This window comes from Ranitomeya variabilis, chromosome 4, assembly GCF_051348905.1.
Source record: "Ranitomeya variabilis isolate aRanVar5 chromosome 4, aRanVar5.hap1, whole genome shotgun sequence".
Classification (NCBI taxonomy): domain Eukaryota; kingdom Metazoa; phylum Chordata; class Amphibia; order Anura; family Dendrobatidae; genus Ranitomeya; species Ranitomeya variabilis.
Window position 1 is genome coordinate 156,893,047 of NC_135235.1, and position 13,503 is coordinate 156,906,549.

The 13,503-nt window shown below is 43.1% G+C and overlaps 1 protein-coding gene across 1 annotated transcript in view; it reads right to left on the minus strand.

Annotated features, from left to right (window-relative positions):
* CDHR1 (cadherin related family member 1) overlaps positions 1–13,503 on the minus strand; it is a 283,238-nt gene that overhangs the window by 178,180 nt on the left and 91,555 nt on the right. The window contains exons 8-10 of the mRNA XM_077257202.1: positions 8,702–8,845; positions 8,460–8,538; positions 7,534–7,634 (exon numbers count right to left, since the gene is read on the minus strand). Of these exons, the coding sequence (XP_077113317.1) occupies positions 7,534–7,634; positions 8,460–8,538; positions 8,702–8,845 (324 nt within the window). The remainder of the gene's footprint in view (positions 1–7,533; positions 7,635–8,459; positions 8,539–8,701; positions 8,846–13,503) is intronic.

Sequence of the window (13,503 nt, forward strand, 5' to 3'; positions counted from 1 at the left end):
CCAATTCGTCTGGAAGGCCCAGGACTTGAGCGACTTTGCTTCTAGGGGGCAAAGTTATATCTGTCTCCCCCAAATTGATGCAGCGCACAAGGACAGTTCCATCCCGCACGGTAGCCAGGGACCGTGCGACCAATATTCCTGACGGCAGCTGGTCGGCTCTGCTGGGCTCAATTTGGACTTCGACTCCCTCCAGCGGGATGCCAGCTCGTACAGGCAGGGGAAGCACTGTCTGCCCAGGGGGCAACACTCGATTGACTGAGGCGGGGACGACGACTTTGCCGAGTTCCTTTCCGTCGCTGTATGCTTCCCGGACCTGGGCGGTCCGTATCAGTTGTTGGAAGACCCTTCTCTGGGGAGTTTGGTCGCTCCATTGTTGTAGGAACTGTGTCGGGGACTCGTTGAAAATGAGGCTTCCGAGGTCTTTTAACACATTCATGCCCAGGGTCACGGTATGGCTCTCCATCCACCAATACCACTCCTCTCCTCCCGAGGTGTTTTCCGCAGACCTCTATGTTCATCCATACCACCCCTGCGACCGGGATGGGCAAGTGATTGGCCGCCATAAGTTTGATCACAGGACCCCATTCGGGCCGTAGCGCCTCTGTGAAGTGATGGCGGAAATATCTCTCAGGCATGGTGGTCACTTGTGAGCCGGTGTCTATCAAGCATCGCACTGCTCTTCCATTGATTTCTTCTCAGACCAGAGGGCACGTGGAAACAAGGCTGTGGGGACTTTTACTCCTCCTCCTCTGTTCTTCACGCTCTGAGCGGCGCCCCTCAAGCCCAGAGCCACCTAGTTTAAAGGAAAATGCGGGGATGGTCGGCTCCGCCGGGGACACCATCGAGCAATGTGGCCGGACTCTCCACAAGTGTAGCATGTAAGAGGGCTTCTCCTCCTGGTAGTTTCACCCTCCCTTCGGGGGGCAGCTTCTCTGTCTCGCACCAGAGGGCCGGGCCCCTCTGCCAGAGTTCTTCTGGAGGCCGCCATTTCTTCACGGACCTGTCTAATCTCCATTCTCAGGTCCTCCACCCACTGGGGAATATTGCCTGCAGTGGTGGTTACCTCCCCGCTCTGCACCCTTCCTACCAGCCCCGTCACTCCCTGTTCTTGTTCTCGCACACGCGCCTCACTGCCAACCTCAGAGAAAGTCATGTCTGGCTTTACTCGCATGCGCTCTTGCAGTGCCTGTTTCATCATTGCGTCACGCAGTCCTGTCACTAGCTGATCTCTGAGCACCACATCAACTGACCCTACCCCTACACCGTCCTTTCGTCTGATAGCAGTGTGAAGCTCTTGTAGGGCATTCATGAATTGGGTCACGGTCTCCCCCTCCCGTTGTACCCGGTGAAACAGTCGCATGCGAAGTTCCCCTACGTAAGTGGGGTCCCCATGCGTTTCCTCAAGTATGCGCAGCACTTTGTCCAGGGTATCTCTCTCCCGGGGGGACCTATGCATGACAGAATCCCGCGCATCCCCCTCCAGAGCCATCAATGCAATTTCTGCCTCCAGGGCTGGTGTCATGGGGTGCATCCGCATCATTCCCCGGATACGCTCTGTCCAACTCCACAACATTACATTGTTCCCAGTGAACCTTGGCAAATTATTCAACATGGCTCCCAGGGAAATGCTAGACCTGGGAACTTCCCCCGCTGCTTGGTCTGCCCTATCCGCACTACCGTGTGACATCCTGCCGACTACGCCAAATGTAATAACGTGCAGGTACTGAGTATGTCACCACGGAACAGGCAGACCAACAGTTGAGGGGTTTAATAACAGGAATTAGGTTCTCCTCGCAGGGAGGAAGCAATGGAAAATAACTAGCAATAAAACAATGCAAGAATACGGGAGTTAAACAATAAAACAGAATTAAGCAGGATTTCTTGAGAAAAGAAAACTTATCAGTCTCATGAGGACTTGCTTGGAGGGTCGTCTTCTCCAACGTAGGCGCCGAGAATCAGTGGCACTTGTCGTCCCTCTGTGGTCCGTGAGCAGAGTAGTCTCTGAGAGCCTGCTGCCTGGGGTTTCGGGAGTTAATGTGGTATGCACAGGCTCTAAGTCTTTAACTTTTATAGCACAGCCAGAAAATCAGGGCTCCGCACGGTTGTCTCTGTACCAGGAAAACAAGGGGCTCTGCACTGTTAAGTCTCTGTACCAGGAGTCAGGGGCCAGGGTGTAGTAGTCTCTCAACGGGTCTCAAAGCGCCCCCCTAAAGTCACAGCAGAATCCGCTTTAAGTACTCACTGGATGCAGTCTTTCTGGGCAGTCTCTACAAGATGCAGTCTTTCTGAGCAGTCTCTACAAGATGCAGTCTTTCTGGGCAGTCTCTTTCTCTCTCTCTTCTGGAGCGCAGCTGCACCCGGCTCTGCACGCTGCTCTGCAAGCTGCTCTCTCTCCTGCATGCGTCTCTTTCCCGCTCTCTGGCTGCTTCCCTCCTGTCCCAGTCTACAAGTCTCTCCCCTAGGGAACCTGTGGCACAGCTCAAAGGTTCCAGGCACAGAGCCGAGAAGGTAACCGCCCCCAGACTCTTCTGGTGCTTTTAACTCCTTACATATACTGTAGCTAGAAAGATATCCATGAGATATATAATTAGAGCCGTGAGTGTGTAGCTTACTGTACTTGTATTTAGCAAATATATTAATGAAATAAATGACGTGGGTTCCTCTCTATTTATGATAACCTGCAAAGGAAAAGCAGACAGCTGAAGGCTTATATTATCAGGCTGGGAAGGTCCATGGATATTGGGTCCTTCCCAGTCTAAAAATAACCGCCTGCAGCTACCCCAGAGTTGGCACATCCTTTAGATGCAGCAATTCTGGTGCTTTGCCCTTCTCTTCCCGATTGCCCTGGTGCGGACAGAATCGTGATAATGGTAGTTCGGGTTGATGACAGCTGTTATTTGACACAAATAACAGATGCTATTAAGACATGGGGTTAGTAATGGAGAGGTGAGACACCCTCATTACTAACCCAGTAATAAAAAAAAAGATACACAAAAAATACTTTATTTGAAAAAAGACTCCCCCACACTATCCTTGGTTCACCACTTTATTGTAAAAAAATAATCTCACACATGTCTGTTGTAATCCTGTCGTTTTGAAGTAGTCCAGAAATGGATACCTGAAAAACATAAAACTAGGGAAATCAATAGAAGAGACAGTCCCTTATTCATCAATTTGTTAGCAGAAATGTTCCCACGAAGCTCCGATGTAGCCCACATTCCCCAAATTTGACAAATGCGCTTGTGAATAGCAGTAACGATACAGACATTTACAGATGCTGGGTACTGACAACAATGCTCATCAACATCAAAGGCTCATGCTGCGCTTAGCGAGATCAGCCACTCCGATGAGCGACTGTGAATAGCAGTAACTTTACTGCTTTTCACGGACCCCAGAGCTGGAGTCGGGGATCGTGGACTACACCGGAGCATCAAGGGAACTTTTCTTCTAATAGATTAGTGAACAAGGGATTGTCTATTGTGTTTATGTCTCTCGTTTTAGGACTTTTAGGTATCCATTTCTGGCCTACATCAGATTTCCAGGATTACAGTGGACCTGCGTCGCATTTTTTTCTAATAAAGTGGTGAACCATGGATAGTTTGGGGGAGTCTTTATTCAAAAAAGTATTTGTGTGTGTGTTTTGGATTTCTGGGTTAGTAATGGAAGTGCTTACAGATACCTGGTCTTTATTAACCCCTGGGCTTGATGGCAACTAAAATTTTTGACAAATCATAGCTGACATCAACCCCAACTACCATTACCCCTATTGCCACCACACCAGGACAATCGGGAAGAGCTGAGCAAACCACCACAACTGGTGCATCTAATGGATGCACCAATTCTGGGCAGTTGAGGGCTTTATTTTAGGCTGGGAAGAGTGCAATAACCATGTACCTTCCCAGCCTGATAATATCAGCCTGCAGCTATTTGCTTTACCTTTGCCGGTTATTAAACATAGGGGGGACCCCAAGTCATTTATTCATTAGCTAAATATAACTACAGTAAACTATACATGCACAGCACTAATTATATATCTCACGAATATCTATCCCTATCTTTGCACATCTTTAACACCTAAATATCTGTCATTTCTATTCTGGATTCTATTCCATTATGTGTCACATGGATGGTGCACAAGGATGGCACAGGGATGACACACACACACAGCACCGGTACTGTTTTTTCCATTACTGGAAATATCCATACATGTGAAGGGGGCATTAAGAAGGCAATGCTATTCTTTAGCTCTGTATCTGCTATTTCTAACCTACTCTTTCACCTGCTGCTCCATAAAACACATAAATCTTTCCTACATTGTGACATATATAACTACACTCACCAACAAGTAAGATCACAGCTCAGATCTCTCCTGTGTTTAAATGATGCACATTTACAGTTTCTTCCATCACAGTTGCATCTCCAAGCTCAGAAGCTGTGAAATAGTGATACTTGCTGCCACTCTAGAGCCAAATCTAGTCAACTCTAAATTCCCTTTATTAAAGTACTAGAAGTTTCATCACTAAATTAGAGAGTTTTAATTTTTTTTTATTTTCTTAATTATATACATTATTGTGCAAAAGTTTAGGCAGGTGTGTAAAAGTGCTGCAAAGTAAGAAGGCTTTAAAAATAGAAGTGTGAACAGTTTAGTTTTATAAAGTACCAAAATCTGAAGAAAATGATCAAAAGAGAAGCGCAAGTCAATATTTTGTGTGATCAAACTTAGCTTTCAAAACAGCATCAAATCTTATAAACATGATGAAAATAATTCAAAATGCCGTCAGACGCCTTCCTGATCATATTGTATGATACATAAGTATTTAGCTGTGTTTCTCAGTGTTTAGGACACTATTAACCTTGACCAAATTACAAATTCCATTTGCTACAATGCTGCCCCAAACAATCAGCATGGGACTCGGATGCCAAAAGCCCACCAGTAAGGCCGGCGTCACACTAAACGTATGGAAAATCGGTCCGAGTCTCCCTGCCGAGAGTCACACAAGTGTTCTCCGTATTGTCCACCGTGTGCAATGCGTTTGCAATGCGATGATGCGATTATCTCTCACCTATGTATAAGTATGACATCCGTATGACATCTGTATGGCTTTACATTTCTCACTGTTTTTCCCCATTCCCTGATGTTTTCTCACATAGCACTCGTCCGTATTCTACGGTAGTGTGACTCCGGCCTAACATTGACTCTCTGGGGCTCACTGTTCGGCTACTTGCAAATATTGCATTATGCTCATTCACAAATTTACCTATGCTTCTGTAAAATAATGAACGGGGTAGTTTGTTAATCGAATGATGAGATGCTTCCCTAGTCTGTAAAACAAGTGAATTGTGCCAACTACATCTCATATAGTACATATAGTAGGAGTGGGGGCCCATCAAGAGACTCACCTATTTGCCTGTGGGCCCTTCCATACTCATTATTTTACCACTCTCCATCCAGACAAACTGCCTTCTGGCCAAATATTTCACTTATTGACTCAGTCCAGAGTCACTTGTTTCTATACAGATTGTATGGTTTTTGTCCCAAATTCTTCAATTCAAACCACTTCCAGCCTGACTTCCCTGAGCAGTAGGTGAGTGTAGGTGAGTCACAATGGTTGCTGACAGTTCCGAGTTGATGGTACTGCTTGACATTCTCCAATTTCAAAGAGAAGGAAATATGTGATGTGTCATTCACCTATCCGCTATGTCTCCTTGGCCACCATTGTGTCTACAATTCTCAACATTGCCCAATTCTTGGTGTCCTCGATGATGAGAAATATAAGCAGATACTTTATCCATCGTACAGTACCATCAGAGAGGCACCTGACTGGATCAACATTTCTTCTGCACAGTGAATACCATTAACTCCTTTACCCCCAAGCCTATGTGTATTTTGGTCAACTTAGATGGGTTTTCAGGCAGCAACAGGAACATTTCTCACTCAAAGTTCTGTTGGAAGCTGTTATAGACAGCAGTTCAGGTCCTTCATTGTCCAACACAACATCTGTGAGTCACGTGTCACAATACCACATCACAGCCCCGGGACCGAGAGTGCTGACAAGGCGGGAACAGCGACGGCACAGAAGGTGATTATAGGCTTTATTATTTTAATGGGGCCGAACATTTAGTTTAAGAAGGGGTTGTCCTAATAATGGACAACCCCTTTTACAAGGATTTTGTAACATTTAGAAATTTCTGAACAATGATGTATTTAATATTCATGACAATCTATCAGCAGGTGTATGCTATATATTCTGAGAGCAGCATGATGCATGGAGTGAGACCCTGATTCCAGGCATGTGTCACTTACTGGGCTGCTTGTGGTCGTTTCAATAAAATCAATGTTTTATTAGAAGGAGATTATCTCTAAAAGACTTGTTCTCTTATTCCATGCAGTCCCCCCCCCCCGCTCTGCAGAACTCTGCCATTACTACTGATTAGCAGCTTTCTGCCCAAGCACAGGGTACACAGAAAATTGACAATCAGTGCTGTATGTGGGGTTGTACAGAGGTCAGCATTCAGAGAACTGCTAGATCTATCAGCAAGGAAAACATTCATTTTCATCAAACTACACCAAGTTGACCAGTAAGAGACACATCACTGATATCAGTGTCTCTGCCTCTACAATATGCTGCTCTCAGACTATATAGCCAAAATATGGTGACAGATTCCTGTTAAATGGATTATTCTGATTTTCTTAAAGGAGCAAGAAATTAGCATTCAAAATTAAGAAATCTAAAAGTAAAATTAAAACCGGTATTGGATCATTTACTTACTAACTGTTTAAGACTCAAAAGCATTACTACCTGCAAGGGTAAAACTGATAGGAAAACTGTTAAAGGAAATGAAGAGGCAGATACTTTGATACCAGGGATGTGTTACTTGCTGGGCTGCTTAGTGTTGTTTTCATAAAATCTCTGTTTTATCAGCATGGGAATATCACTAGAGGGCTACGTGGCCTGTTGCCATAGTCCTGCCATGCCTCCACCAGTGATTGGCAGTTTTCTGGTTATGAACACAAAAAGCTGCCAAACAATGTTGTAGGTTAAAAAGAGCTCAGCATTTAGAGAACCGCTAGATCTGCAGCAGTAAAGCATTTCTTAATTGCAGCTCCGATTAAAGCAAGTGATACATTGCTGGAATCTGGGTCTCTGCCCCTACATTATTCTGCTTTCAGGAGGGTTAGAAAAAACTTAATGATACCTTGAAGCTATATCAAGCCTAAAAGGAAAAAACCTCTGTCAAACCCAGGGACCTTTGTCAGGTTCCCAGGGACCATGGAACCATTGTTATTGGCACCCCACAAAAATCCCCTCCTTTTATGAAACCCCTTAGTAAATGAGGGGCTCAATTGCAACGTCTAAGAGTGGTGGGAAATATGATTTTGGAGATTGTATCGGAGGTTGGCTGTATATTACACCATCTGCTGATGGTATGGGTGCAGCTTTTGTGCCATCCATTTGGCATTATAAACAATTGAAGTTAGAACACCAAAATTAGGAGTTAATGTTTAATTAAAATAGAATGCAGTCTATGTACCTGGATCTTCAACTCATACACCTCTTTCTTCAGTTCACTGGGATTTTTAATGACAGTGACAGCACCAGTAACATTGTTAATGTCAAAAGCTCCATCAGATCCTGTTAAAAATGGCAAAATGTGATTGGCTATTACACAATTCTTTAGTTATAAATATTAGACTTTTTTCAGTATTGTTGTGGTGGTTAGCAAATCTCTATTATTGTTAATGGGAAGAGACCTGCCCATCAGCGGCAGAGGTCAGTGGAGAAACATACAATATAATGAAAACAGTGGACTCCTGACTATCACAGCATGCAACATAGAGCAAAGGGGTTATCTGGGATAATTGGTTTTATTCATTACAAAAAGAGTGATGTATTTCACGTGTATATTTTTGTTAATGTTGATGATTATGGCTTACAGCTAATGAAAACCCAAAAGTCATTATCTCAGTAAATTAGAATACTTTATAACATCAGCTTGAAAAAATGATTTTAAAATCCAAATTGTTGGCCCTTCTAAAATGTATGTTCAGTAAATGCACTCAATACTTAATGGGGCTCCTTCTGCATCAATTACTGCATCAGTGCGGCGTGGCATGGAGCGATCAGCCTGTGGCACTGCTGAGGTGTTATGGAAGCCCAGGTTGCTTTGATTACTCGTCTGCATTGTTTGGTCTGGTGTCTCATCTTCCTCTTGTCAATACCCCATAGATTCTCTGTCTTTTCAACATTAACAGAAACAAACACATGAAATAGATCACTCTCTTTGTAATGACTCTATATAATATAAGATTCACTTTTTGTATTGAAGAACTGAAATAAGTTAACTTTTTGATGATATTCTAATGTTGTGAGAAGCACCTGTATGTCCTCCATGATGCTTTCCTAAGGTGTTCCTTTATTGCTGTATGACAATAGTTACAACTATAAATTATTGCTTACCATCCAAAAGAGAATATTGAATACTGTTGGGGTTTCCTCTGTCTCCATCAAAAGCAATCACAGAGATTATTTCTGATCCCTAAGAAAACAATAAATATTGTTTTAGGTATTAAAATCAGATTTATATTTACTCATCGACATATATGTACCTGAAGATACAGTTCACATTGGGATTATTTGGATTAATAAAAGTTCACATTGCACTGAATATTATTTACATCTGGGCGAAGGAAATACTTTACCAGTATGGTGTCCTCATAGACATAACCATAGTATGGCGTTCCAACAAACACTGGTGGTGAGTCTTGTACATCTTCCACATTAATGGTAACTGTAGTACTTGATGTAAATGCTTGGAACTTGCCACGTAGTTTCCCACCGCCATCCTTCAATAATCATTATATATATATATATATGTTAATGTTGTTCAAAGAAAAGACCATTATAATATAACCATACATGGCATGAAAAGTGGGATCCCCTAACCATCTAACTGTAAAACATAGTGCTGGGCAATAACGCTGTGATGAAATTGGCTTGTTCACTGAACCTAAATTCACCTCTAATTTCGCTACTACAGGATAGTATGCAATTTTATAGGAAGACAATTAACCTACAAATGTAATTTGCACTGAGAGAAAAAGAAGCAGCAACACTTAGCTGAATTTACCTGAAGTAAAACCCTTCACTCATTAAAAACTCGTCACTGAAGTATAGCCCATTTCTGATGTATAGCCCACCACTGATGCATAGCCCACCATTGATGTATAGCCCACCACTGATGTATAGCCCACCACTGATGTATAGCCCACCACTGAAGTAAAGCCCACCACTGATGTACAGCCCATCACTGACAAAAAAATTCATGACTGAAGAATAGCCCATGACTGAAGTAGAGTCCATCACTGAAGTATAACCCATAATTTAGTATAGCCCATCGCTGATGCATAGCCCATCACTGATGCATGTCCCATCCTTGAAGTATAGCCCATCTCTGATGCATATCCAATCCTTGAAGTATAGCCCACCACTGAAGTATAGCCCCTCACTGATGCATATCCCATCCTTGAAGTATAGCCCACCACTGAAGTAAAGTCAATCACTGAAGTATAGCCCGTCACTGAAATATAGCCCATCAATAAAGCATAACCATCACTAAACTATAGCCCATCACTGAAGTATAATCCATCATGAAAGTGTAACCTATCACTGAAGTATATCCCATAACTGAAGTATAACCCATCACTGAAGTATAATCTATCACTGATGTATAGTCCATCACTGAAGTATAGGCCACCACTGAAGTATAGCCCATCACTGATGTATAAACCATCACTACAGTATAGCCCATCAATAAAGTATAACCCATCACTAAAGTATATCCCATGACTGAAGTATTTCCCATCATTGAAGTATAATCCATCACTAAAGTGTAGACCCCATTCTGAAGTATAGCCCATTACTGAAGTGTAGCCCATCACTGAAGTATAGCCCATAACTGAAGAACAGCCCATCATTGAAATTTAATCCATCACTGAAGTATAATCCATCTCTGAATTATACCCCATCACTGAAGTATAGCCCATCACTGAAGTATAATCTATCACAGATGTATAGTCCATCACTGAAGTATAGGCCACCACTGAAGTATAGCCCATCACTGATGTATAAACCATCACTACAGTATAGCCCATCAATAAAGTATAACCCATCACTAAAGTATATCCCATGACTGAAGTATTTCCCGTCATTGAAATATAATCCATCACTAAAGTGTAGTCCCCTGTTATGGTCTTGTGATGTAGGAGCGACATGCGACTAGCTCTGAGCAGGTGGTAACTATACAGACCGCAGTTCCTAATCTTAACACAGACACTAGCAGTAGCCGTGGGATGTTCCTGTCACTCCCTGGACACCTCGTCACAGCCGGAGAACTAGCTACCCCAAGAGGTAGAAACAGGAAAGCTATCTTGCCTCAGAGAAAATCCCCAAAGGATAGGACAGCCCCCCACAAATAATGACTGTGAGAGGAGAAGGAAATGACATACGTAGTATGAAACAAGATTTAGCAAAGGAGGCCACTTCTAGCTAGATAGAATTAGTACTGGACAGAACACTGTGCGGTCAGTAATAAAAACTAGAAAAAGTCCACCGCAGAGAAATGCAAAAATCTCCACACCTGACTAAAGGTGTGGAGGGCAAACTCTGCTGCCCAGAGCTTCCAACTTAGCTTAATAGGTTCATACTGATAAGCTGGACAAATGAGCAAAACATAGAAAGTGCTGAACAACAAAGTCCACAACAAGTGAACTGCAAAAGGACAAGCAAGGACTTAGCTTTGCTGAACTGGTCAGAGTGTCAGGGAAATCCAAAGAGCCGTGACTCCAGGCTGGAACAATTGACAACTGGCATTGAATGAGGAAACAGGCCAGACTAATATAGCCGAGCCAGAAAGACGATCAGTAAAAACAGCTGCTGATGCTAAATCCCAGAAGCAGCCATACCACTCAAAACCACAGGAGGGAGCCCAAGAACAGAATTCACAAAAATGCCACTTACAACCACCGGAGGGAGCCCAAGAGCAGAACTCACAACAGTCCCCATTCTGAAGTATAGCCCATTACTGAAGTGTAGCCCATCACTGAAGTATAGCCCATAACTGAAGAACAGCCCATCATTGAAGTTTAATCCATCACTGAAGTATAATCCATCTCTGAATTTTACCCCATCACTGAAGTATAGCCCATCACTGAAGGATAGCTCATCACTGATAGCATTTTATATGGCCAATTATATATGGAGCATTATATGGGGTCCATTATACATGGAGCATCTTATGGGGCCAATTATTTTTGGAGCACTATATGGGACCCATTCTGTAAGGAGCATCATATGGGGCCCATTCTGTATGGAGCAATATATGGGACTCAGTATACTGTATGGGGCCGATCATATACTGTATGGAGCATTATATGAGGCCCATTATATATGGAGCAATAGATGGGGCCCATCATATACTGTACAGAGAATTATATGTGGCTCACTATACTGTATGGAGCATTATATGGGGTCAATTCCGTATGGAGCAATATATGCGGCTCATTCTGTATGGAGCACTCTGTGGTGCCCATTATACTGTATGGAGCATTATATAAGGCTCATTATTCTGTATGGAGCATAATATTGGGCTCATTATTCTGTTTGGAGCAATATATGGGGCTCATTATTCTGTATAGAGGACTATGTGGTGCCAATTATACTGTATGGAGCACTATATGGGGCCATTATACTGTATGGGGCAATATATGAGGCTCATTATTCTGTTTGGAGCAATATATGGGGCTCATTATTCTGTATAGAGGACTATACTGTCCGGTTTCTGAGCTAATGTGGAATGCACAATAGATATCACTCATGTAATGTAAGAAGTAAGTGAAATCTTTGGCATTGTACTATACCTGTATTTCTCTGCCGTATCCGTGCATTATAAATTGTGGTATGTGTTAAAGGGGCCCACCAAGACTCTTTCGCCCAGGGCCCATGAAAACCTGGAGCCGGCCCAGTTACTCCAGTTTTAATGAAATCCCCATTTTATTTGCTGCATGTCTACCGGTTCTCTGAATTCTGAGTTCTGTACAACCCCACCCACACCACTTATTGGCAGTGTTCTGTGTACACTGTGAATAGGCAGAAAGTTGATAATCAGTGGTGAATGTGGGGTTATACAGAGCTCATCATGAATATTGAGAACTACATGGCATGAGACAGCAAGACCTCTATTGATAATCTAATGCTGATAAAACAATGACTTTATTGAAAATACAAGCAGCCCAGTAAGTGGCACCTCACTGGACTCAGCGTCTCTGCCCCTACATTATACTACGCTCAGATTGCAAAGCAAAAACCTGCTGACAGATACTCTTGAATGATTTAGCTGCAAGGTACTTCAGGGATTCTGTTCATTAAGATTGGTGTGCATTACATCAGTCTTAATGAATCAGCAGCACCTTTGTTTTCACTTGTTCCCTCCTATGAAATATCAGCCTTTCTTACACATCACTTAACTTCCATAGTTAATTTACATACTAAATTGGATAGGGGAGACCTGGGCAAAATGTGGCCTGTGGACCACATCCAGCTGTTCCAAAGGTCTGGAAATAGTGGCTCATAAGTCAGACCATGCCCTCACATGCTGCCCATTGACCGCAGCCAGAGTTCTGACCTTCTCAGGATGCACACAGCAATGAATACGTTTGTGGAGGAAGAAGCCATTGGCTCCTTCTTCCACCAATCATCGTGGAAACAGCGGACATGATGGTGTCCCTACATCAAATCCGCTGTGCGGATAGTCAATGCACCGGAGATCAGAATATTTTGGGGGAACAGGAGCAAGGTGAATATGTGTCGATTTTTTATTTTCATTTGTGTACAGGGAGGCAATGTGAGGGCTCATATTGTTTACAGAGAAACTCTGTTGGGGCTCAAACTGTATATAGGGGCCTCATATTGTATAGAAGGGCTATGTGGAGGTCTCATACTGTATATAGAGAAGTTATGTCGGTTCTTGTACTGTATATAGGGGGCTATGTGGTGGTTAATACTGTATATAGGGGCTAATACTGTATATAAGGGGTTATGTGGGGCTCATGCTGTATACAGAGAAACTCTGTTGGGCTCACACTGTAGATGGGGACCTTTTTTATTGCTTCTTATTATAGTGCGTTATATTGGTTATATTGGATAAAGTGCATTTTGATACCATGCCATTACCCACCTATGACCGGCTACCGTGTGGACAACTGACGCCTTTCCGGTGTACCGTTCATCTTTATGCGATCACATACACCAGGAATAGCTTTGGACTTCGGTTCGTACGGATTATTCATTTACTGTCCGTAATGCCTACATCATGTTATTTGCTATTTCTTGTATTTATGTATTGGTTATGTATATGTATTTTTATATTTATACTTATATCCTTGTGGGCTATGTACGGCGTTTTGTCCTGGCTTGCCGCCCTTACCCAATATGGCGTCAGAGCCTC